The sequence below is a fragment of the Psittacula echo genome (genome assembly GCF_963264785.1).
Source record: "Psittacula echo genome assembly, chromosome: 7".
Taxonomy (NCBI): domain Eukaryota; kingdom Metazoa; phylum Chordata; class Aves; order Psittaciformes; family Psittacidae; genus Psittacula; species Psittacula echo.
Window position 1 is genome coordinate 39,127,201 of NC_137740.1, and position 27,159 is coordinate 39,154,359.

The window sequence follows — 27,159 nt, forward strand, 5'->3', positions numbered from 1 at the left end:
TTTTTTCCGGTGTACATTTCATTGGTGTTACCAAGGATGTTGTGATAAAGCAAAAAGCTGAAGTGACATTTTAGCCAAAATGAAAAAATGCAAACTGTGTAACGAGAAGGAAATCAGGCACATACCAGCTTTTCCCTTCAGATTTTGATGCTCTCCTCAGAACTTCAGAGCTCTTGGGAGGGTAGGCAGGATTTGACAAGGGCAGCCTGACCAAGCTTTTGAGGAGAGGGACTGTAACCCTCCCTTGATGACCTCTCCTAGCCCCAATGCTGATGAGTATAAATCCTGCGTGACTTGTAGCAGCCTCTGTGCAGGCAAATGCTGGAAATGGCTCTGCAAAGCCAGCTTACAAAGGAACAGCTGTTATCTTAGAGTGCCCAAACTTGTATGAATGTATTTAAAGAAGAATAAAGCAGAGGGAGAAGTTGAAGCTTAAGTGGGCAGGAAATGAGAAAAAAACACTGCAGATGGATTATGTAATTGTATGGTTATTGGCCAGGGATTTATTTCTCTAAGACAATACCGAAGGAAGGTGACTTAAGTAGCTGGAAAACGAAAACCAGGAATAAAACTATCAAAGGCAAGGGAATTGGAGGATTCTAAAAGGAGGAGATAGCCTATATTCATCCACAAGTCAAGATCCATTTAAATACTCATCAGGTGTTAACAGACTTTTATTTCTTCTAGGTATGGAATACTGCCTTTTTCCAGAAATTCCTTGCCTTCTGTTGAGGTAATACTGTTTTGTTGTTTTGGTTTTTTTTGTTTTTTTTTTTTTTTGTTTTTTTTTTTTTTTGTTTGTTTGTTTGGTTTTTTTTGTGCTATTTTTCACTCTTTCTGGTTTTGAACACTAACAAACACACGCTGATGCACACTTCATAGGGCACTGTCTTTTTTTTCTACATATTGTCACAAATTCCTCATCTCTTCGGTGTTCCTGCCAACTTGATTGTAAGCATCTTCTCAGTAAAACAGAAACTACATTTTCTTAGCCAATGTAGCCAAGGCAGATAAAATTGATGGAAAACACACTTTATCAATGCAGCGTTTGTGTCAGTGATACCATCTTTACTGGTTTTGAAAGTTTTGGCAGTGAGTCTGGCAATTTACTGAATTCACAGGTGCCTCATGCCAAGCTCATGGAAATGCTAGAATGGACCAGTGCATTTGTACACAACTTGGACTCCTACTGTGAAATCCAGGAGTGTTTAAATGTGGAACTGAAGAAGCAGTAAAACGCGAATGCTGCAGTGAGTGAAATGTCCTTCAGTTTTGTTTTTGGTTCTGCTGGTTTTCACTCTGCTTCCCTTTAGTGGTCAGGAGTGACTTGATCATACTGTGGGGAGAAAGTGCTGGAACAGAAAGCTTTCTGCAGTCAAGTTTGGTGTGATTTCCGTAGGTACTAAATAACCTACTGACATCTGCTTGTAAACTACAAGAAAATGATGTAAATTCTCCTTGTGCAGCTTGTTACAGATGCTGAGGTGTGGTGCTCGGGATGAGTACAGAAGTGTATTTACAGAGAGGATTTTTTTTGGTTTGTTTAAAGAACACACATTGCAATTGGCTCATAATTTCAGTTTATTATCAAAATGTTTTGATCAGATGACAAACTCAGAAAGCTAAAAGGAACATAGGTTTTTAAATACACCTATTGTAGCAGTCATCTGAGGTATCTGGTACTAATTTTTGGAAATCTGTTTGCTTTGATATACAAAGCAGTAAGTTCCTTTGCAATCTGCATGAGGATGTTTAATACATGTCACTGCAGATTTAAAGCCTTTTACCTTCTTACTTAAAGCTCCTTCTGATTCTTGCAATCTGTGCAGCTCCACTGATGTGAGGACTGACATCGATCAGAACATGTACATATTGTGCAGGATCAGACCCTAAATACTGAGAAAGTCAGCCTGCACACTTGAACATTGGTGTACTCCATTCGAGAGCTCAGTTTTATAGACTTGTATTATTGCCTGATACTATGCTTTACTCAAATTTCCCAGTTCTATGCAGCCACTGATAAAATATATTACAATGCTTCAAGTCAAAAGTGTAGCTTGGATTTAAATATATAAAAACTATGATTTATACATTACTAGAAACTTTAAAAAAGACAAACTTCAGAGAAAGCAAGAAAAAGCTTAGAAAACTGTGAAAGGGTCTTTGATCGCAATCTTACACATTATATGTTCAAAATTAATAAATTACCTACAGTTACCTACAATTACCTGCAGTTTGGCTGGAAAGCAGTAAATAATCTGTTGTAAATAGTGACTTCAGGTAGTACACACTGGAATAATTAGTGAGTTACTTAAGTACAGCAGGTCTTTGGACTCCTCTGTGTAAATGGTTTCAAGTAAAAATGATAACATTTGGTAGAATAGATCTATCATAACAGCAGGGGGTACAAACTCTGACAGGATATAAACTGTTACTATCATGTTTTGATGTCTAAAACTGGGCTACTTAATATTTCCTCCCTCTGCCTGATGAGAAATACACATTCACCAACCTTTGGGAGATAACGTGTTACACTTTGACATTTTAAAATAAATCTAAATAGCTACTGGTCAGTGGGGACCAGGTTTATTACAAGTGAATGGTACTGTATGCTGTCCAGTGACTTAGATTCTGTGAGGTTCAGTGTTAGGAAAAGCAGCCAGTCAGCTAGAGCAGCTAATTGCTGCATTGGCATTAGTCCTTTATTTGATGTTTTGGGGTGTGATTTTGTTGGTTTGCCTGTTTACTAAGAATTACAGTGAGTACTTTAGCATATTCTGCTCAGTTCTCTTCACCTTCTCAAAATAAGCTCAAAATTTCTGTTCTGGGAAGCGTCTTGAGATGAAAGGTTTACATTTCTGTCACCAAACACGGCACTTTTTAGCAGGATCCATGTAGTTTCTGTTGGTGCATGAAAAGGCTTCAGAAAACTCTGGAGAGTTCTGCAATGATCCTATGACCCTTTAAAACAAAACAATATCTTGTAATTGTTGCTTTCCGTTATTTAAAACAAACAAGACTTGTCACATCTGGTAACTTTGTTTGTTTGTTTGTTTTTGTGAGTCACCTCAAAATACTGTGGGAAATGCCTGCATTTCTGAACTCTGACTATTGCTTCCATTTCACCTCAAGCAGTGCCTGTATTTTCTCTTTTCAGTTTGTATGGCACCTGTTGACCCCCCCCCCACCCCCAAAGAACAGAACCTGTCCTTTCTTTGTTACTGACTCTCACAGAAATTCTCTTTATTTTACTTGGAACAGGTTTATTGCTTGTTGTTGGTTTACAGTGAGAATTCTTTCACCTATGTTTTGCTGTCAAGTTGCTTAGTAAAGGGAAAACAAGGCCCTGAGGTAGAAGACTGCAGTGTAACTTCTCAGTAAACATTCATTTACATTTTTATACCAATCAAGTTTCAACTGAGATCATATTGCTTCTCTGAGCATTCTTCACAATTGTTCCAGTGAATGAGTTGCCAGGAAAAAACTCATACAAAGAACAGCTTTCAAGTGAATAGGAGGACATGCTAGCCAAAGCAGTTTTTAAATGCGTAATTGTGAACATATGTCAATGTATTAAGTTGCTCATTCCTTCCATGGAAATACAGCATGTACATACCTCTGCAGAACAACTATTTCTGCTTCAAATGTCAAGTATAGATACTGATGTATATTGACTCTGGACCAGGAGTTATTTGAAGAACCATTTCTTTGAGTAATTTGTGATTGTCCTGTGAATAACCTTAGTCATTAGATTCAATAGAACCAGGAAGCATCTACAGAAGTTGAGGTTCAGCAGCTGACATCTGCAACAATTTGACTATCTCTACAAGACTAGAAGCGAGATGACCTGCTAACTGGTCTTGGGAACCAGCAGTGGAACAGGAGGAGACAGCGCAGAAAAATGATTACAAGGCAAGTCATGTGTTTCAGTGACAAAGCAGCACTTCATTGCTCTTAAGGACCAGAACTGCTAAAATGGGATTTTGCCAGACAAAGCAAAAAGTATTTTGGGTGTAATAAAATTCTACTTAGAGCTGTTAATAACAAATGGATAAACCAGTGGTGGGATAAGAGTTCTGTTTCATTTACTAACAGCCCCAGAACTACCAGGATTTGGTACATAAGCAGGGCTTGACCTGTATCTGCTATTATATGTGCTCTGTTTTAGTTTTGCATGTTAACACTTGGATACGGATTCTCTTCCACCTATCTTTGATGATTACTCAATCTAAGGCATCTTTCTGTTAACTTCTTATTTATCCAGTGGACAAGAGATTCTACGTGTCCAGTATTCAGAGTTGTTAGCCCATAAACTAAATTTGTACTGTGCAATTAACCATGTTTATGAAGAGCTGCCTATCTTGCCTGTAAGGAGAAATAGCGTGCAGTCAGTGTAGCAGGTGTTAAATGACAAAAAACCCACTCCAACCCCCAAATACTAAAAAAGGCACAGTGGGAGCTATTGTGTCATTTAAATAGTATGTCATCAGGCAGTAATTTTGTGTGTATGTCTTGTACTGAAATGCTTTCTATTTTAGAGCTCTTAAGGAGGCCTCCCCTGAAAATTACTTCACATTCTAAAAATGTTAATATGGTTTCTCATTAATACCTGTGTAATTCCATATGAAGTTTATAGCCTTTCATATTGATGTAAAAACAGCACAATACATGATGTAATATATCCAAGATACACGCAAATACAGTTACACAAAGATGCTGAACTAGTGAATTTCAGAGGGCTCATGACTTGTACAAGTGTGAAGCACAAAGAGGAGGCATGGTTCTGAGGAACCTCATCAGCCTTACAACCCAGGGTGCTGAGGGGTGGAACTTGAGGCATAAATTGTCTCTGGGAGGAATCCCGAGATAGTACAAAAACCACCCACAGTGAAATGCCAGTCAAGTAGCAATTGAAGGAACAGTCACTGCTTTCACTAAATATTTGAGTATGTGGGATAAACAAAATAATTCTGAAATGCCTTTGAAAGAGAGATATGGGAATTAATGGTACCAGGAGAGAAATTTGCTACTGTGTACAGAAATCCTGGAGATGACACAGCCTTCCAAAGCAAACAAATGCTATGATGTCTACATTATCATTTGATCTCATGGCATTTGACCAAACCAATTTAGTAAAGCAAAAAACTTTGTTACACAACTGATGAATAGGTTGCTGTGACTTCAGTTAAAAAGAAAAGGTCCTAGTCTGGCCCAAAGACTTCCACCATGATCAGCCAAGTTCCCTGCATGACTCTACTGAACTTGAGCTCACCTCTCCGTGGGAAGGCTGGCTGAGTACACAAGGCAGAAAATACAAATCTGCTTATTGCATCACAGCATCAGGCTTGTGACTGATTGAGGGGCAGTGATCTTCCACCTAAACCCCACTTCTGTTCCTCTTGCAAGACAGAGCAAATGGTGACCTTGTATAACACCTGTGACACAGTGGAACCCCAGGCCTGGGCTGCAACAGATATTCTGAGAAATGCTGTCAACGTAATAGCAAAGACAGGCCATTCCACTCTGGAACAGAAGAATGTCTTTCTAGCTGTAGATGGCAAAGGCCATTAACAGAAGGTCATCTTCTCTCATGTTAGTATTGCTGTTTAAAAGAAGATGAATTTTTTTTCCATGCTTGGAAGAGTAAAATCCTTGCACTCCACAGATTGAGACTTTTCCTGTGACTTTCCTGAAGGATGGAAGTTCATCCCTCAGATGGCACAGACTATCTGTCTTTCTCTTAACCATCTTCAGTGTGTTGTGTCTGTATACGTGTGCACACCTAAATCTACCCTGGTAAGTGCACCCTAGCTTTTTGTGTAGAGTTCTTTAAATTCTATAGCTAAAAGTTGTCTTGAACCTAGGAAGTGCACTGAAGATTATTATATGTGCTGACCTGAATTTGCCTGGGCTGTGCACATCAGTTTTGATGGAATTCACAGCATATTCTGGTCTGTATGTTCCACACCATACCTAAACACATAACAAAGAAAAACATTTGTTAGCTATAAGATTGTCTAGGAAGAGACCTGCTGTCATTTTGTGGCTGAATTAATGTATCTAGGGATGACAAAAATTACTTAACAGTAATTTATTTTCTCTACTTTGTAGTGAACACTGCCCAGCTTAGCAACTCTGCCAGCTCTTAGTAAAACTGTGGTCAGCCTGTTCTTTCCGATTTACTGTTAAACTGTACCTTCAAGTGATTTTCAAAGTCTTCAGTCAAGAAGTATAGAATACCTGTGCAAAGTTCACAAAAAACAGCTGTTTGTGGTTCATTTCAAGACCAGGAAGAAGTTTTTCTTTTCCATGCTTTTCCACAAAGTTCTCATAGGCCTGTAGAATGAATTGAGTAGAAATGTTAACAACTTCCAGCACGGACAATCAAAATGGAATTATGACAAGGAGGAGCGTCCTTGGACATACTTCTTCATGGGATACCTTGGCCATCCATCTCACCACGTGCCACCTTTAAGCAGGAGGTGACAGGGACATTTCTTATTACTGTGACAACAGCAGCCTGACTGAATCAAGGAAGCTTTCCCATTGGATGTGCCTTACAGTGCTGTTCTACAGCAGGTTTAGTGAAGCTGCCTGAATTATATTGGAATAAATGGTAAGAGAAACAGGCTTAAAGGTGGCAATTTATTGTAGCAAAAGGCTAATGGAATAATTTCAGTAAGATGGGTACACTCAGAATAACAAAGTTTTTTGCATAATTACCCATCTCTTTACAGGGGAAGAAATTAAGAATGCAAAGGAGGACAGTTGTGTTCTGAAATGCAGTAGCTACTGAGAGTTTGTGCTGCTTTTCAGTGAGCTTAATAAAAATTAATGTATTAAATTCCACTGGACTGTTACATACTTATCTAGCAAATTCTTTCATGGGGTTAATAAATGCCTGCATAAGGTGGTTCTGTCTTTAAAAAGTAGAATATGTTCTGTAACAGAAATAATTGTGATTTTCTGACATCAGCTGAAGGGTAGGTGGCAAGCTCTGTGCTAAACCAGCCTCCCAGCTGCTGGGGTTCCAAGCTGTCAGTATGAAGACTCACCAGCAGCAGCTTTGTCTCCTGTGGGTTCTGTGGGTCAGGCATTGCTACCAGTTACCCTCTGTATGTACCTCCACATGGAAATGCATGCTGCTGTGCTGTTTTCTAAGGCACAGTCCCAAAATGAGTCTATCTGTGGCATCTCACATGATTTTGGGATTCCCTGTGTGTGTATCCCTGGCTGAGTGACTCGGCTGGGCAGCCCAGCCTGCCTTTGCTCAGGGAGGTACAAATGATCTCCAAGACAATCCAGGTGGGATTCATTCCTCCCCTATTTGTTCATCTGTCTCTCTTCCCCTTCTTCTTTCCATTACACCTGAGAGATCTGGAGTAAAAAGCTGCAGCTGTGGCAAACAATTATTCTAGTCTCTGATTCTACAGAGCACCTGTATTTGCTGCCTGTTTACAGTTTGTTTTTCTTCCAAATGTTTATCACATAAGTGTATTTTTTTTTTCCCCCACAACTACTGGGTTACAGTCTAAAATACCATACTTATGGTAAGATTTGCTTGCCCTGTACACAATGTGGAGTTCTGGGATTCAATATTACTAGCACAAAACTGATTCTGCAGGGAGAAGACACGAATTTTATCAATCTTTAATGTTGCATTATGAAAAGTAGATTTTTTTTCACTGTGATTTTGTTTTGTTTTAAAGCAAATTGCAGAAGACTTTAAAAGCTTTCCATAGTAAGAACAATTGCTTTCATGTTTCTTATGAAGCCCACGTGCCAAACAATGTGTTGTTAGTATATCATTACTGATAGAAAGATGCTAGCAAACTGGAGAAATGTTATGACTAAAGTCAGTGCTAATCTGCCACACGAGGCAAGCCAATCAACTGTACAAGTGCAAGTTGAGGAAGAAGTGGTTAACAGGTCTACCGAAAAGGCTTGGAAGTTTTAGTGGAAAACAAGCTGAACAAGAGCCAACAGTGCCATACTATCACACAAAAGGCAAGTGGCATGTATAAACAGAAGTGTCTTATGAAGTATCCTTCTATGCTGTTTCGCATTGGCCAGGTCTCAGCTGGAGCCCTCTGTCCAGTTTTGGGCACTGCACTTTTAAGAAAGATGTAGACCAACTGGAGAGAGGCCAGAAGAAAGCAGCAAGAATGAGCAGAGGTCTAGCAAACATGACCTATGAGGAAAGACTGAAGGAATTGGGTTTGTTTAGTCTAAAGAAGTCTGGGCTTTCGAGTATGTAGCAGTCTTCAAATATGAAAAAGGTCACAGAGAAGAAAGGAGCAGATTTCTCCGTTTCCACTGTTGAAAGACATGATGGCACTCAAGGAGTAAGAGGAGGTAGCAGAACTGCTCATACGGTATGTCTGAATGATACAGAAATGGTTGATTCTACCTGCTGGGAGGTGGGGGTGGGATGACTAGATGGCCTCTCAGGATTCCTTTTGGACTCTTTTTTTAATATTCATATGATGTAATAATAATTATGAATATCTAATTCTTTTTTTGTAATACTGCTGACCTAGTTTTTTTCTGGCTACTCTCATTCCTTTCAAAAAGAGTGCCCCCTTTTTGTGGATTTGTACTGTTTGGGGTTTTTAAATGCGTAAGTGTTCAGTAATTGAAGATTAGACTAATCTAATATGCCCTACTGATGCCTGTTTTATGCTTCCAAATAATTTGTCAGACTCTTACTAATAATTGTATTTGCCCTCAAATGTGTATATTTCTAGTAAATTAAGTGTTGCTGATGGCCATTCTTTGAAGAAGCTGTGATGGTAACTTTGAGAAGTGTGCGTTTGCCTGTGCATCCCAGCAGGCACTTTGTTGAGGAATGAGCTGAATATTTTTGCCTTAGAACAAGGTGTTCAGGGAAGGAGAGGAAGGATCATGTTGTTAAAGTCTGCAACCACCAGGTTTGCAGGTAACAGGAAAAGTTCATAGAGAAGCTGACTTGCTTCTTGCCTCCCAACTCACAAACAGAAGACCCCTGCTGCTTTTGCTTTCAGTCTTAAAGCTGGCCACTCTAAGGGGCTGAATTTTTCAGAAGAGTATTAAAGGAAAGCCAAAAAGTGTGCAAGCTCCCACAGAAGGCTTAGCACTAGGACTCCAGATGTCACTGATATCTTTGGATACCTGTACAGGGGACCGAAGTCACTTGTACAGAATGATATTTTGAACAGTTTTTTAACAGTGAATAGCGTTTCATGTAGACAGAGACTGTTTATGGATCAGGAGAAAGTAATTCTCTCCTTTGTGGCTTAAAAAAGCTGGTGAAGACAGATAGCCAGAGGCAGACAGCTGCTCAGTATCACCAGAGCAGTTAGGTGATGGTCCAAGTGTGATTCATTAAATGTTTTCATGCTACGCATTTGTTATTCACAAATGGAAAAAATAAAGGAAGTCAGCTGAAAAAGAGAACACTAGGAACAGGTAGCATGTATCCTGAAATAATTAACAGGAGGAAAGAAATACAATAGCTGGTCAATAGTCTTAAACCATGTCTTGATGATGCAGTAGGTACGGTCCTGTCCCTAACACAAAAATAATGTTTCTTCTTCAAAGGCTCTGCAATTAATTTTCTTAATCTATGATGGTTTCAGCTAAAATTAGAATAAAGAGTACTTCTTACCTTATATGCTTGTCTAATACCCCCATTATCAGCAATGTTTTCTCCTAGTGTATTGATTCCACTCAGCTGTAAAACAAAAAGAAGTACAGATTTCTGAAAAGAAGAGCTTATCCAGGGCCTGTAATGCCAGACTTTGTGGGTTGGGGTTTTTTTGGAGGGTTTTGTGTTTGTTTTTTTTTGGGGGGGTTGGGTTTTTGTTTGTTTGTTTAATTTATTTTTTCCCTTCCCACTTTTGAAAGGCAAGAATTCACATAAAATTTGAAGTTTTAGCAGAAAATTATGTGAACATCTCTGAAGAGTCTTTGCCTCTCTTGTCTCAAAATCTGTGTGGATACTATTGTTCTCCCTTATCCTCCTCCTTCCCCTACAGGCAACTTTCAAGGCTCTCATATCCCTTTTACCCAAGTTTTCTGAAGCTTACTTGTTCATTCATTCTTCCTATTTTTTTATCATATCTTTAACGCTTAGTTTCTTACTACAGTTCCAGTTAGAGGAGGTGGACAGAATCTGTCCGTATAGTCTACATATTAAAATCCAAAGTCCAAATAGCTGAAATGATCAGTTAGCAGCTGTCAGCAAATCTGCTAGAAAGTATTTGTCTGTGTATTAGGCAAGCTAGGTAGCAAGATACATAGAAGATATCTGTTTAGCTGGTATAGTATTAAGTCAGTAAAGTGTCAGTGAAGTGTTACTAAAGATGGTGATGCTTTGGTAATGGAGAGTCTGCAATTTAATTTTTTTAAAAAGCCATTATTTTTAACCTTTAGCCCAAGATACTGAGCTACAATATTCAGAGCTGCAAAACCTGGAACTGTCATTAGATTGAACTCAATGTGTGGAAAAAATGGCAGAAAAGTATGTTAATATATTCTTTTCAAGTTTTACTGGCTTGTCTATGAGTCTTAACAGTTTAACACACACAGAACAGGAAAACCTCAGGGCTGGAAGTTTTATCTTTTCTCTACCCTGTATGACAGAAAATATTCTCAGCCTCTAAAAACCCGGACAGTAGTAGTCAGAGAAATAGCTTCTTGTGTTTTCTCTTTCACCACTTTAACTGTAGGAGATCCCATCCAAGAGAAATTTTGTTTTTTACAGAAAAACAGCTGGTGGCACGGTTTGGTGCTTCATGTGGCGTTATCCACTGATGTCCAAAATAAACAAGGTGGATGTTAAAAGTAGTAAGTAGTCTCCCACAGTGCAACACAACTGAGGGCTCCTGTCATAAAGTACTTTCCTTCCTTTCCTGAGGAGCAGTGATCCAGCGGCTGACACTCACTTGTCATGTCACTAGCTGTGCGGAAGATGTAGGACTGGGAACTAAGTACTGAAGTGGTGTGCAGGATGTACCTCAGCTGCCAGTGATGGCAGCTCAGGTAGTAATAGTGGTACAAATCTGTTCTCTGTAGCTCTGAAGTAGGTGCACTGCCAGCCTGGGACAGTAAAATCTCTATGGGAGCAGGGTGGGAGTGCTGTGAAGATAATTAAACTGTAGATGATGAAAGACACAATGTAGGTGCATTAGCAGAGCATTTGGTGACCCCTGAAATGACATGCTGTGAAGTGCTGTGTTGCATATGCAGGGCTGTCTCCTTCCAATGGCAGTTTTGCAGCTTGCATTTCCTAGGAAAGGACCGATCTCCTGTTCAGTATGTGTAATTGTATCACTGTCACCTGCTTCAGTGAGTTAAAAGGAATAGTGATCTTGTTGGGACACAGAATAGACTGATCCTGCTAACTGTTCTCATTAAATTTGGGCTTCCAGACATACACTGAATGCCTACTGATGTTAACTGTGCGGAGTGCTATAAATGCAGTCACATTTAGACTGCCTGCCTCCTAAATCTGCAGACCACCTCTTCCTCTCCTGCCGTACCCTGATTCTTCTCAGACCTTTTAGCTCTCTAGTACAGACTGTTCTCGGGGGGGGAAAGAGCAGGAAAGTTTTGAGTGAAGGAAAGCAGCAAACAGGATTTGTTTTGTTGAGGATATATATTATTTGTGCATCAAGTTTTGTGGAAATGCAGTTCAAAGTTCCTTTCCCCCTGCCCTGTTCCTTTTGTGGAATTAAAAAAGAGCATAAGAGCATTTGAGGGCCCAGAAAGGCTTCTAGGCAAAGGCTTCTAGGACTACTTGTTCGTAATGATAAGCCCTGCCTCTGTCAAAATAGTCAGGGTATGTGTGACGTTTTTACCACTACCCGTAATTTTAACAGTCTGTTTTGCCTCCCCTCCCCCTTCTTCTTTTCTTTCTTTATTTGTTTGGTGTCCTTTTTTTTTTTTTCCCTTTTGGTCTAGGCACGACAGCATTGGTCAGAAGCTAAGACAGCATTCATGTAAATAAGGGTTTGCATGTTTAGGACATGAGATTTCATGCTTCCTCATTAAAAAATAACTTCAGTAGTTACAAATAAATATGACATACATGCTGTCCACCTGCTAGGTCCCATGAGAAGTTTCCATACTGGTACACCATACACTGGGATAGCTCCTTAAAACTGCGTGCTGATTCTTCAGTCCACCAGTCTACAAGGTCTCCATTCTCATCGAAATTTCTACCTGTAATAGTATGTTAACAGAATTATGTATACAGGAAAAGAGGGTTTTGATCCAGTAAGAAGAGTAGCAAGTAAACAGATGGTAGGGGTTTTTTTGGATGGTTTTTGGTTTTGGTTGGTTGAGGGTTTTCTTCGCTAAGGGGGTTATATTTCAGTAGAGAAGGAAAACCAAACAAATTCAAATGGAATCACCAGATGGTATTAAGGCTCTCTTAGGAAGCCTGGTATGGTTCTGACCTGTCGCTCAATGCTGGAGTGACCATTGTGCATGTCTAGAAATTAACAGTGTGGCTGAGCAGCAGGTCTCATGGCTAGACCTGTGAGTTCATGTCTATGCCAGCATAGTGATGCTCCCTGTCCACAATTATTTGTGGTTTGTGATGGTTTTCGATGTAGCCTTTGGGAAAAGCAAGTGACCAGCAACTATGTTAAAAGCCTTTGCATGCCACAGGCCCACATCTTAGGCAGTTGCTGCAGCCCTGCAGCTTATAGGAGTGTCTGCAGGTTTCTTTGGATGATGCTTTTGGGGAATCATCATGGAGAACAATACCATAAGACTCAGAAATCCAGATTTGGTCTTACATATGGAAAATTAATCTTCACTTTGTCTGACTTCTGGAATGATTAAGCACTAATGCATGTAAAAAATTATAAGTTTTGTAATTAGAAACTTGGAGCCTTACCATTGTCATCAAAACCATGTGTGATTTCATGACCGATGACCATGCCTATGCCACCATAATTCAGAGATCTGGGTTGGGATGCACTGAAGAAAGGGGGCTGCAAAATGCCAGCTGGAAAGACTGCAAAAAACCCACATCACAGTTAAGACCCTGCCTTATTACCCTGTGTGTGCAGTGTGAACAGACAATTTTTATGGGCTTCAACCAAAGTCATGCTCTTCCCTCAGATTTACCAGCAGCAGTAAGTGAACTGACACAGGGTAATGGCTGTGGGATAGCAGGCACAGCTCAGTGGAGACACTCCCCTCTTCAGACACTTGCAAAATCATGATCAGCTTTTACTTTGTTAACTACTTTATTTTGCAAAAAAGCAGTTTACTTTTACAATTTACAGCACTTACCATAGAATCATAGAATAGTTTGGGTTGGAAGGGACCTTCCAAGGTCATCTAGTCCAACACCCCTCTCAGACTCCTGTATCATTACTAAATAAATTTCACAACATCATGAAAAGTGTAAGAGTGTTCCCCTAGAAGAATAAATTACTTTATAATTGTCCCCATACAAATCAACCTCAGAGAGAGGACTTTATTCTTCCACTGGAAATATCAGTAACTCCCACTAGAATCAACAAAAATTTGCCAAGTTGGCAATGAAAGAACTGGAACAAAGCAGTTCTTTTCACCCACTTCTGTGATCATTTTTCTAGGCTTTTAAGAAACAAATTAGTAACAAATCATCTTGCAATTGTGGTCTTTTTATAAATGAAGAATTATATAAATTAATTTATAAATTATATAAATTACATGCAAGCCTCCTCCCTTTAGCCTCCTGCAGCAGTGTAAAGTATTAATTCTCACTCTGAATGAGATGTATGCAACTCTGCAAAATGTGAACAAAAAAAGTAATTGGATGAGATTTCACACAAAAAAAGAAAGAAAACAGATACCTCTTGCATTTCAGCATAGATCCAGTACAGTTCTAGCACTTTCTTTCAAGAGGAGAAAGAAGCATGGGAAAATCTGAAATAATAAACAGGCTAGGAAAAAAATGCTTCTGCTGTCCTGTGCAAACTGCTGCCTGCAGTCACGGTAATCCTGTTACATCGTTAGCTCGTCATGGAATTAAATATCCAAACGTTTGGATGTTACTATCAGGAAGTACTGGCAGTAAACAAGAGTATAAATTTTGTACTGTGTGGTGGGCTATTTTGCGGATTGGCAAAACAGAGCAATACCTGGAGTGCCCAGCATCATAATGCTGTTCTTTCTGGAGATTACTGCTAGCAAGATGTTTACTCAGAGTCATAGAATCATAGAATCATAGAATAGTTAGGGTTGGAAAGGACCTTGAGATCATCTAGTTCCAACCCCCCTACCATGGGCAGGGACACCCCACACTAAACCATATCACCCAAGGCCTCATCCAACCTGGCCTTGAACACCGCCAAGGATGGAGCATTCACAACCTCCTTGGGCAACCCATTCCAGTGCCTCACCACTCTCTCAGTAAAGAATTTCTTCCTTAGATCCAATCTAAACTTCCCCTGTTTAAGTTTGAACCCATTACCCCTTGTCCTGTCACTCCAGTCCCTGATGAAGAGTCCCTCCTCAGCATCCTTGTAGGCCCCCTTCAGATACTGGAAGGCTGCTATGAGGTCTCCACGCAGCCTTCTCTTCTCCAGGCTGAACAGCCCCAACTTTCTCAGCCTGTCTCCATACCGGAGGTGCTCCAGTCCCCTGATCATCCTTGTGGCCCTCCTCTGGACTTGTTCCAACAGTTCCATGTCCTTTTTATGTTGAGGACACCACAACTGCACACAATACTCCAAGTGAGGTCTCAGAAGAGCAGAGCAGAGGGGCAGGATCACCTCCTTCGACCTGCTGGTCACGCTCCTCTTGATGCAGCCCAGGATATGGTTGGCTTTCTGGGCTGTGAGCGCACACTGCTGGCTCATGTTCATTTTTTCATCGACCAACACCCCCAAGTCCTTCTCTGCAGGGCTGCTCTGAATCTCTTCTCTGCCCAACCTGTAACTGTGCCTGGGATTGCTCCGACCCAGGTGTAGAACCTTGCACATAAGGTTGGCATCAGCCCACCTCACAAGCGTGTCAAGATCTCTCTCTGGATGGCATCCCTTCCCTCCGGCGTATCAACCGAACCACACAGCTTGGTGTCATCGGCAAACTTGCTGAGGGTGCACTCAATCCCACCGTCCATGTCACTGACAAAGATGTTGAACAAGACCGGTCCCAACATGGATCCGTGAGGGACACCACTCGTTACTGGTTTCCAGCCGGACATTGAGCCATTGACCACAACTCTTTGCGTGCAGCCATCCAGCCAGTTCTTTATCCACCGAGTGTTCCACCCATCAAATTGATGTCTCTCCAATTTAGAGACAAGGATGTTATGTGGGACAGTGTCAAAGGCTTTGCACAAATCCAGGTAGATGATGTCAACTGCTCTGCCCCTGTCCATCAGTTCCGTAGCCCCATCATAGAAGGCCACCAAATTGGTCAGGCAGGATTTCCCCTTAGTGAAGCCATGCTGGCTGTCACCAACCACCTCCTTGTTTTTCATGTGCCTTAGCATGCCTTCCAGGAGAATCTGCTCCAAGAGTTTGCCAGGCACAGAGGTGAGACTGACTGGTCTGTAATTCCCCGGGTCATCCATTTTCCCCTTCTTGAAAATGGGGGTTATATTTCCCTTTTTCCAGTTGTCGGGAACTTCACCTGACTGCCATGATTTTTCAAATATGATGGCCAGTGGCTTAGCAACTTCATTCGCCAGCTCCTTCAGGACCCGCGGATGGATTCCATCAGGTCCCATGGACTTGTGTACGTTTAGGTTTTTAAGATGGTCTCTAACCAGATCCTCTCCTACAGTGGGCCTAGGGTCTTCATTCTCACAGTTCCTGCGTTCACCTTCTAAGACTTGGGTGGTGCGGTCAGAGATTTTGCCAGTGAAGACTGAGGCAAAGAAGTCATTAAGAACCTCAGCCTTCTCCAAATCCTGGGTAGCCAGTTCTCTGGAGTCCTACATCCAGGTCCTGGTGGCCCTGAATACTACAACTGTGGCTTGCTTGGACATCAGTCTGTCTTTTGCTTGAAACCAGGGGACCATCTTCCCTCTCTGGAGGCAGACGGTTCCCTGGGACTTTCAGTTTAGTTTAATTAATACTCTATCACATCATCTATTTTTAGAGTAAAATGTCAGAACTCATAGATGTTATTTATTTTTAACTCCACTCTTCTGGAAACAATATATTCTGTGACTTCTGTTACACAATACAGATCTGCAGTGGATAGGCATTCCTCCCACAGTAGGATACATTTCACGCAGAGATTTAAAGAAGTGCCGCTCCTTAGGGATCTAAAGGGCAGATGGTACTTCTCAGCTTTGTGAATATTCAAGGCAGGAAAAGGTATGCAGTATTTCCCTCAACCTGTGCAGCCATGGACAGAAAAAAAGCTAAGCTGCTTTTCTTCCTATATGTGTTTGAGAACAGTAACGCCTTTACCAGTGCTGGCAGTCTCGCACAGTATCCCACAACAACTGGAAGCGTGGGGCAGTTCAGTTTTGCATACCTGCCTCTGGGTCAGGTAGCTGGCACCTAAAGGAACACATAGTGGCCCACCTTACTAGCAGCAGTTTTGCTAATATTTCTCAGGTTGAGTGGCTTTCTGATGATCAGTGCTGCTGATGGAACAGTGAAGATCAGACCGTGTAGAAGTGTAATAATGGAGCTCTAAATTTCCTGTGCATCATGCACAGAACTCCTCTTCAGAGGGTTTGGTTTTTTTTTCTTTAAAAGCATAATACTAAGCTAATTCAAACATCACTAAAGATCACACTGCTTTAATTATCCTATGTCATGCCATAGTTAAAGGATGAGGTAAGAATTTATGGCTCATATTAACCATCAGTTTCAGTCTCCCAAATCGTGATTCCTTTTCTACAAATCATTGAACAAAGCTGTTTTAAACAAAGCCTTCTGAGCAGATTTTTTGAGCTAAATGTTGGGTACTGAGCTAACTGCTCGCTTAGTTTTACCTCCTGTCAAACTGCACCATCTTGCCATCCTTAACCAAGCAATGCTGGTTAGTTAAGTCAACATGGTTTTGTCTCTGTGAAGTCTGTCTTGGATTTCACAATGTTTATTTCATGTTTTACCTTTAGAGCCCACTGCAAAGCCAGAGCAGCTTGGGTTAACTGGAAAATTTCATGGACCTTGCAAGTTATCATCAAAGGTTTGACTATGACATGAAGCCTAAAAATAGGTGAGTGTTGCAGGCTGAATTCCTGTGCAAACAGCACCATCTGTGGTTTTGATTTGCTATTGACTTTTGATTTGCTGTTGACTGCACCAATACAAGGAGTTTTCTCGGTGCTTTCTCATTCTTGCCTATGTGATGGTAAGGCTGACAGTGATGCAGTCCAGCTGTGCCCAGAACAGTGCTCTCTGTCATACTGAAAGTGCAAGCTATTTCAAAGACACAGGTGACTAGTAGAAGGCAGGATCATACTTACAGAAATCTGCTTAATGGATCACCTGACTCTGTAAAACCTGAAAATCTAGGACTGCAGGACTTCTTTTTTATCTTCTTCAGTTTTTCAGTTGGGTCAAAAATAGTTAAAAAGGAACAATCATTTTGGAAAGCTTGGCTTAGTTTGTTGATGTCTTCCATTATAAACCTACTGCTCTTTCCTTAAATTTCTGCACTTGCAGAACTTTATGTTTTTACACAGACAACACCAACTGTGAAATTGTTAGGACATTGTTTTAAACATACCCTGCAAAACCTGAAAGAAAACTGCACCCACTTGGCTTAGTGTAGCTGTACTTGCAGACTGAACAGCAGGGAGTGCTTTTTTGCCATGTAATAAGAGACCTGGTCCCAAAGTAAAGCTTCAGATCACTGCTGCTGCTGGAGTCTGTCTGGTAGTGGCAGTCGTGCAGATCAGTGGCACTACTTTTGACACAAGTGTTAAAAGAACCCAGGGGAAGATAGTAGCTGATATTTTTCAGCTTGCTTTAATGATTCATTTGGTAAAAGAATTGGGATTATATCAGAAGCCATTACGGAAGGCTGAGAAGAAGTGGTAATTTCATCCCCAGCAATGAAAATAATGGCTTCTCCAAATATTTTCTTTGGAGTCCATAAATAAACAAGAAATAATATTGTTTCATTTCTGTGCAGAGCCTGGCAGGACAAAGGTGTTTTGTTGTTTGTCTTGTTTGTTTGTTTTTGTTTTTTTGTTTGGTTTGGGTTTGTTGTTGTTGTTGGGGATTTTCTTTAATTATTTTTATTTTTCCATTTTTTCATTTTTCCATTTTGTAGAGAATTATTTTCAGGAGTTATGTGTGGATTATAGTACCTCATTAATGGCTTAGAAAGGACACTGCAATGTATGAAATGTAGAAAATAACAATACTTGCAGAATAGGTCTGACAGAAATATTGTGAGGCATAATTAATGTTGAAAACTCTTTGTGGCTCTGGCAGCACTGGGGAGAGAACTGGTATGGTTCACAAGATGACAAACCTCAGTGCTTCCATGTTCTAATCTTTAGCTAAAATGGATTTTTTTTTTTAGTGTCTTTAAAAGCACTTTAATGCCTTCTCTTCTCTCTTATTTTTAGCTGTAGATAGTTTTGGGTAGGCTGACATTAGAAATGCTTCTACCCAAAAGCATTACAAAACCTATTTCACTGTAATGAACTTTTCTCTTAATTTTTTCCTTGGTTTAATCTACCAGGTTTTCATTTTTATTTTTCCAGTACAGAAGAAGCAGAATTAAATGCCACATCAGCAGCGAACTTGAAGTCATCTGGCAGACTTTAAATCTTAAAAACAGCAATTAAGGATGCCTGAAAATTCCTTAAACTTTTCTCAAGCCATATTTCTTGTAAGAGTGTATGTCAGGACTTTGCATTTATGATAGCTAAGAGTTAAGACTTGCAATTTAAATGGGACTACTTAAAGTAATACTGGTATGGAGCTCTGATATGCTGTGGTTCCTAATTAGTTCTTGAAGTGGTGAGTAAATTCTGACTTTTGGGAAATGCTTGTTTCTTGAGCCCAATATTTTATTCCAATTGTCATGATTATTTTTACATAAAGAAGGTGGTGACAGAGCCATGTAGGCTCTCTGTATGCCTAGGACTTGAAGCAGCTCTGGACTAGTGACCATGTGCTCCAGAAGCAGTGAGTGACTCGTGAGCTCTTGGTCTCCTGCCACATGGGACAAAGTTTGCTCAGCACAGCTTACGTGAAGCTGATCACTGGAGTCTTGTCTGCTGAGCACTGGATCTTACAGCTACATATGGGAAACTGCTAGAAATGAGGAAATAAAAACTGAGAATAAGCTGGGTTTTGCACTAATAATTCAGTGTTACTTCATCATCAAAGGCAGAACATTTGTTGCCTTGATAATATGAGTTGTTTTAGACTAGTCTCACGCTCTGCAATTACCTTTACGGAAAGCAAAGTGTAATTCTGGCTTGTCATGTGAAACGTCACAGGATTCTGAGCAGTTCAGCCAATGAACTAGTGTATTTATTAACCAGCAGGATGAAATTCAGCATTATTCCAAAGCCATACTGAAGAAGCTTGTACAAAGAGGCTGTGAAGGGGCTATAAGGAATGGAAGCCATGTGTACTCTATGGCAGGAAGCTCTGTGACTTTTCCATTAGCCAGGTAAAAGTGGTGCCATACTCCCTCTTCATCCCTTGAAAAGACTGGGCCCACCAAATTTACTTGATTGTTAATCTCACTAATCCACACTGCTATTGTTTGCATGGCTGAATCTCAAGCCTCTGGCCTTGTTCTGCACCAAGACAATTCAAAACATGAGGAGATGAAAACACTATGAATGAAACCTCCAATTTTGCTGCACTGAAGCTACTCTGCAACACCTGTATTAAGATTGTTTCACTTCCTGATTTTAAAAATACATACATTATTTATACATTAATGCATAAATAAATACATTAAATCTGTATGCAGTTAGTAAGCTGGTAAGCCTTACCTATCTGATTTCGACTTGCTGAATAAAAGGCATTGACAACAGCAGCTCCACTTATCCACCTAGTAACAACAGAAGAATAAATGTTAGAATTTCAGTTTTTAGTGGCAGAGTTAATGATTACTGGACCAAACCCAGAAACTGAGTAACAGAATCAAAGAATAACGGAGGTCCGAACTGGAGATTGTCAAGTCCAACACCCCAGTGCGCTTGGCCTCTTGTTGTATGTCAGACACTCCAGTCCCCTAATCATTTCTGTAGCCCTTTCCCTTTGTTATTCAAACTGATAAACAATGATAACTTAGTTTTTGTTTCTATTTCCACTCACACTGCAGCATTGTCCAGGCAAAATTTCCCAAATAAAGAAACCGAAACACAGAACTTGAGGTTACAAGGGTATATAAACATGTGGGGATAATGCAACTTATTTTAAGACTACTTACTTAAAAGGATTTCTGTGTCACCTATCATTGTCACACATCCAGCTATCTCAAATACCAGTGCATTAGGAGTAGCAGATCTGAGGCAATTATCGTTTTTCCTTAACACAATTTCTTTAGCAATGAAGGTAAAGACAAAGATCATCATGAGCTCTTGTGGCAGAGGTGTGGCTTGATTCATAGTCATCTGCTTTCCTTGATACAGGCTCTCAGCATTGCTTTTGGGTCCACTTTAATACAGGGGAAATAATAAGCTTTAACTCTTCCCCCCCTTCCCCCCGACCCCCTTCACAATTGTACTGGCTCTCATTAATGATCACCTAATGGAATTCCTTGAATCAGAAGCAGGGCTAGTATTTTGATGTGGTTCACTGGTGTACACATTTAATAATATTTCAGAAAAGATGTTGGAGAAAATGAGATAATGGCTCTACAAAATAAAATAGCTGGGCCTTACACAGCAGAAGTTGTGTTTCCTGGCTCTGTGCTGAGTGAAATTAATTTCTATGAGAAATTATCTATTTGATAACTATTGCATATGCCAGTCATACACTATGCAAAGTATTGTAACAGTGGCTATTGCTTGATTAAGTGAAAATTAATTTGCAGAATAAATGATAACTATCAGAGGATTATCAATTGTGGTTGATACTTCTAGGCTCACTGTAGGTAAACTGAATGTAATTAAACTTGCAGTAGTTACTCCTAATTAATATACACTTATGAGAACAAGGTGGCTTGTCCATTCAAGGTTTCAGTATCTCCAAGGATGGAGACAGGGAGATCTCACAGCCTTTCTGAGTCTTTTGTGACAGGGTGAAAAGGTTTTCTTAACATCTAGTCAGAATTCACGTGTTCAAGCTTGTATCTCTTCTCACTTGTCCTATCTCTGTGCAACTCCAAGAAGAGTGAGGCTTCTCCCATTATGTAGCTGAAGACAGCAACAGCCCTTCCCTCAGTCTTTCCTTTTTTAGACCATACAAAGCTAGTTCTGATAGCCTCCCCTCAAAAGAAGTCCAGCTCTGCGGGCCTTATTCAAGTGAACAGTTCTGCAGAGTTAGCATGGCCTATGGTGACCAAAGTAATTTTTCTGATTTGGTTCAAACAGGAAGAGTAGCCAGGACAGCTAGGAGATGTGCCGTCTCAGTCTTTTGGTACATCTACATTCCATATATAGTAATATATAATATTTTAATTCAGAGCAGGAATACATTTCTGGAATAAATTCCTGCTCATCTTCACTTAATCATCCTTTCTTTTTTCTCATGCAACCTCTGAGCAAGAGAAGCAAAATTCTCAGGGATTAATTTAATGTTTCAGATGAACTTATAAAAAGCTGCTCTCCAGGAGTCTACTTAATCCAATCTAGGGGCTATGGGACGAGACTAGAGCTACTCCAGAATACTTAACCTTCTGCACCATCTCTCCATTTCTTTGCCCTCCTTACTAATGTAGGTCTGGCCTTTGAGAAATGAGCAATGCCCTCTCACCTGCCCTCCTCATGGAGGAAAAAATGCAGAAGGAAAGTCGTTACATCATCACCAATTACCCTCTTAAGTAGCTCCCACGGAAACTGGGTGAAAGACTATACACAGTGTTTTTAAATACTTACTCCTCTTTGTCCACCTTTTCTCTAAGCTTTTTCAACCTTTTCTTCTGGGTAAATACTAAATTTTGAATAATGTTTTCAAAGTATTCTTCTTCTTTGTAGTCCAGCTAAAAAAGAAAGGGAAAAGTACTTAGAGGTGGTGTTACTGATTTGTAATAAAAGACATATGGATCTGGAAAATCTAGTCTTAAGCATGATGAGCTAAGCAACATGTTTTTAAGAGTATCTTTTGATCTACAGCTTGAACTTAGTTGGAAGTGCTCTGCTACATCAGAGTTGATACTGTAGCTAGATATATGTTAGCAGCTACATAATTTTTTCCAGAGATCTTTATTCCCTCTTTATATATGTATGTTGAGTAGAGTTCAGCATTTATTTGCTGGTTTGACCCTAACCTCTGGGAGCTGCCTGCTTGAAACCAGTAGGTACCAGCTTGGCAAGCCACAACTTTGCCTTAGAAAGAACACATGAATGAGGCTGAAATGGTGTTTTAAAAAACATACTTTGTTTATATGTCTGTAGTTTTCAAAGTTAAAACTTGGACTTGTAAGACATATTATGCACGAAGATTACATACATACTAGACACATTAATGGAGTTACACTTACAAATGAACCTGTGAGGTAAAAGAACACTGAGGTTACATTTTGCAGTGAAAAAGCTCACATGCAGTTTAAATTACACAAGTCATCCAATATCGTACTTCAGGGACTGATTCCAAGCCATGGATAAATAGGTAGTTCCTAAATTATGTGTACTTGCATCCACTTCAACTAGTGTTCCATCAGTTGGTGGCAGATTTATAAATACTGATTGACCACCATTGGCTTCATGTTTTATTCTAGCATCATTGCTCTAAAATTTGTTCATTCCCTTGAAATATCGTCAAATACCAGCATTTGCACTGGGTCAGCTGTACCACACTGGCTGTTATTACATCGTTATTTACACCTGTGCAACAGAGCACACGTTAGAGTTACTCTGTACAGATGCAGGTAGTTCAGCTTGGCTAAGAAGGCAAATACACAATTTTTTCTCTTAAGAGCCTTTTCTAATTATATTGCTTATTGTGGATACTTACCTCCTGGTACTCACTGTTCAGCTTATCATCATCAGTCACGATCTCATCGGGATAACCAATCCTCTCTCTAATTGCTCTTGCCTAGGGAAAAGATAATTCAATATCCATAGCAAATACAGACAGATTTTTAAATCATCATAAATTATATAATAAATGCAATATGGAAGCAACTGCAGAAACCTCAAGAATGTTAATTAAGCACAGGTTTTTGTTTACATTTTTTTAGTCATTGAAAGCACTGTAAAGTTTATAGTAAATTATAACAATGGAAACTTCTAGAAAGTATGTTTTGTTCCTTACTTTATAAGGGAACTTATAGAATTGTTTACAGGACAGCTGAACATACTTCAGCTACACTTTTGAGTTGAACGAGTGGTTTAAAAAAATAGCTGAAATATTTGACAGCATCTAAAATAGAAATAAAATTAATATCTGGGTGTTTTTTAATTTTAGTACTTTATAGGAAGACACACAAGTTTCCACAAGTGTGTACAGTTTATCTCAGTTTGGATCTGTATCCAGACTGACTCCTTCATCTACATTGGAATGAAATGATTTATTTAAATGTTCCCAAATTCTGACAGTTTGAAGTCCTGAACAAAGTTTTTTAACCCACACCTCAGTTTGATAGCCAACATTACCAATATTTAAGATTGAACTTACTTTTTTTTCTGCTTTGGTTTTGGTTTCTGCATCCATCCAGGTGAGCTCATCTAAGGTTTTTATAAAAACATCACGTATATCTGCAATCATTTCCTCGACCTTGGAAAAAACATCAGAATGTTACAAATCCACATATAATGATCCAGTTCTTTTTCCAAAGTCGTAGTTTGTTTATTACAGACTTGTTTTTCCTGTACTAACTGCTTGAGCATGTGCTGTTATGGGCCACACTTAAAACCTGGAGCTCCTAGTACTCAGTAAACTCAGTAGTATGTTTAGTCTAGCCTGTGGGAGCAAAGGGAATGGGCATGAACTCCCAGGGCAGTGTAATTTATTGAGGTTACAAAAAATCTGACAGATATTCATCCACTGAGTGTTGTGCATCTGATCAAATTATTGTGTACATGTTGACCACAAAAAATGGCATATCTTAAGCATGGATTTCAGTAGGAGTGATAGAGTCAACTAAGGCTTAACTTCAGATTAACTTTCAGCAATTTTCTGTGTGACTGAAGATAAACAGACATAACCAACTGTCCCTGGTCCAGTGTTGGCAGGATGCAAACTAGCATCAGACTCAAAGAACAGACAGGGACTGTTCATTTCAGTAAGTGCTGCTCCTTAGGTGTGTGTATTAGCTTGTGCATGGTCCAGCGCTGTCGTGCCAGTGGTGCTTTAGGCTGCAGCTGGCTGAGAACAAGTGGAGCAGGGAGATGCTTTTCCCTCTCCAAGTGTGAACACGTAATCGTTCTATTTCATGTGTTACTTCATGCTGTGGTCAGTTGCTTTGAAAGCAGGCCAGCTCAAGACGAGTAATGCAGGAGTGACTTGCTATATAAAAAAGCTTAATAAAATGTGTAACTACAGCTGTGTAAAGAACTGCACAGAAAGTGACAATTAAGTGACGCTTAGATGGCACACAGACTATGTTTGCTAAAAGCTTTACCACATGTTTACTGTCTCCAGCAAATGCTTCCTCTACATATAATCGTCCCACTGCATTCTCCATGTTGCCATTGACATAGTTTGCGCAACGACGCCAAACAGCAGTTTCTGATGTTGTGCCATACAGTGCCTGTGAAACATCAACATTAAGTAAAACAGTGACATCTGGACCCACATCAGGTGAAGGAGAATGGGGACTGACAGGCACATGTGTGTTTCAGAGGAGCATAGTTGACCCTAAATACATGCATTTAATTCACATTTATGACAGGTAGGTGGACTCCCTTTGTAATGGGAACATGTCACAAGCTGAGGAAATAAAGAGTATCATTAGCAATATTGTTTATCCTTCCAAAACAGGAAAGGTAGAGAGAAGAAAACTACTCAAAAAGCTAAGAATGGGGGAGGTTAAAGAGGAATCCTTGACAAAAAGCTTTCACTGTTACAGGGAACTGTATTGCAGTTCTAGCTCTGACAGGGCCTTTGTGCTTATGCAGCAAATTCGTTTCTGCAGTGGTAAGATTGTGTTTTCTACTCAACTACTTGCTTGTGTCAGAGCCTCCCACCTTTGGGAGCTTGCAACGTAGAAGCTCATTTACTCTATGTGATGTTGCTACAAGAAGGTATGCAAGGATTTTGTCATGCTAACATATAAATACGTGATAAAGCTGAGTGGATAATATAATGGTATGACACCTGAATGCAAGGAATATAGCAGTGTCATTAGAGGGCAACTATGAAATCCCATTCTCTAATGAAGTTCATATTCCATAATGAAGCAGCTACCCGTCTCTTCAGAAGTACAGACCAATCACTTTTGGTGTTAAAAGCTCTGTAACTGCTACACCTTGACCTGAATTGCTAGGAAAATAATGTTTCTTTTCACTCTAAAGCATTAAAGTTACATGAATGGTCTTTTGAAACAGACCATTTTGTGTGTTACCTGTACAACACAGCACAGACATGTCCCCTGTCTGTGATGCTGGAGCTTTTTGTAAGTCATTACTGACAAATAGCTGGATAGACTAGAAAATCTGTCCATCCTTAATCTATTTCTTTCTTAGATACTCCCTGCACATGAACAGGGTGCATAAGTAGGCATTTGCTTGTACAGCAAAAGCTTGTATAGGAAAAGTAAATAGAACCCCTCTTCCCCAGAACCTAAAAAAAAAAACAAACCAGTAATAAACATTAGCAGTACTGATCTTAATTAAAATAATACCTAATTTAGAATGACTATGCAATGAAGATTCTGGTAGGTCACTTAGTGCTGCTGGTGCTCATCTTAGTCATTCATAGTTCACTGGTCTCAGCATGATTTGGGTAGAGGGCTACTTGCAACCATGGTGGAGTGGCCCCAGATCAGCACTGCATTTGACAGGAACCCTGAGCTAGACTCTTTTAACTAAGCCTGGTGTCACCAGAGGTACACAAGAAAAAACAGAGTGGTGCTTTCTACAGCAACACAAACTTACCTGCTTTATTAGTAAAAATAACACACAATTAAAGTGCATTACTCTGGATTTGTACATGTACAGGGCTGGTGCATGCAAAATTACACCCCCTGATCTCATGGGATATAAATTCTCAACTACAACATCATAGGGAACATAGGGGTTTTTTTGCTTTAAATAAATCTTCATCTAAAGATCTAAACACATCTAGCTTTTCTGTGCAAAATTCAAAATACATGAAGTTTCTATATTACTACTACATTAAAAAAATATCTTTTGTGGTTCACAAAAGTCATCTTTGCAACTTAAAGTGAGATTGATTTCCTCACCTTACGGAAAGCATTCCTTGTGTCCCTGTAGTTACGGCTTAGGCTGTTGACAAGATCCATTATGAATCGCCAGACCATGTAATTTTGAAGGTCTCTGTTTAAAAACACACCAGTAATAAGCTGGTAATGCTTTTAGGCTTTTTAAGTTTACTAGAAATAAAATGCAAATTACATAAATACCTAACATACCTACCTGGGAGTGTATTTATTAAGAATAGACTTCAGCTTGATAAGGTATTCTGGATCATAAACAATGACATGTTCGGTGTTCTCAACGTTAATTTGTACAGTTGACATTATATCATTTATAAATTTTGACCAGTTGAATACCTGGAAAATCAATATGCATTATTACATGGTTAAATCATAAAAACCCCAGCATTTAGCTGTGAGGTTTTTTTCCCGGTTTAAGTATGTTTGCATAACACAAATGCTCTGCGTTTGGTTTTCCTAATAGCTTCGCTACCTGAAATTGGAGTCATCATAATAATAATTGAACTAATTTGTACCCTCTGTGCTCTAAAATGGTATTAAAAATAGGGTGTTATTTAGTAGAAAGGATTGAGACAATGCTTTTATTTCAACCTAATTAATTAAAAATGTTATGACCCTTTCTTTATGGGCTGGAAAAGCAGAAATGGTATTTTAAGTAAAATTTTCAGTTGCATTTTTGCTGTGTTTGGCTAAGAACTTTTAAATCAAAGCATGAGTAACAGCCCC

At 39.7% G+C, this 27,159-nt stretch overlaps 1 protein-coding gene across 1 annotated transcript in view; it reads right to left on the reverse strand.

The window, feature by feature from the left end:
- Nucleotides 1-2,861: 2,861 nt before the first annotated feature.
- MME (membrane metalloendopeptidase) overlaps nucleotides 2,862-27,159 on the reverse strand; it is a gene marked incomplete at both ends in the record, with an annotated part of 42,354 nt that continues 18,056 nt past the window's right edge. The window contains 13 exons of the mRNA XM_080623605.1: nucleotides 2,862-2,961; nucleotides 5,897-5,973; nucleotides 6,241-6,336; nucleotides 9,647-9,712; nucleotides 12,071-12,204; nucleotides 12,887-13,006; nucleotides 19,922-19,980; nucleotides 21,971-22,074; nucleotides 23,049-23,129; nucleotides 23,712-23,810; nucleotides 24,658-24,786; nucleotides 26,440-26,533; nucleotides 26,633-26,769. Of these exons, the coding sequence (XP_080479731.1) occupies nucleotides 2,862-2,961; nucleotides 5,897-5,973; nucleotides 6,241-6,336; nucleotides 9,647-9,712; nucleotides 12,071-12,204; nucleotides 12,887-13,006; nucleotides 19,922-19,980; nucleotides 21,971-22,074; nucleotides 23,049-23,129; nucleotides 23,712-23,810; nucleotides 24,658-24,786; nucleotides 26,440-26,533; nucleotides 26,633-26,769 (1,296 nt within the window). The remainder of the gene's footprint in view (nucleotides 2,962-5,896; nucleotides 5,974-6,240; nucleotides 6,337-9,646; nucleotides 9,713-12,070; nucleotides 12,205-12,886; nucleotides 13,007-19,921; nucleotides 19,981-21,970; nucleotides 22,075-23,048; nucleotides 23,130-23,711; nucleotides 23,811-24,657; nucleotides 24,787-26,439; nucleotides 26,534-26,632; nucleotides 26,770-27,159) is intronic.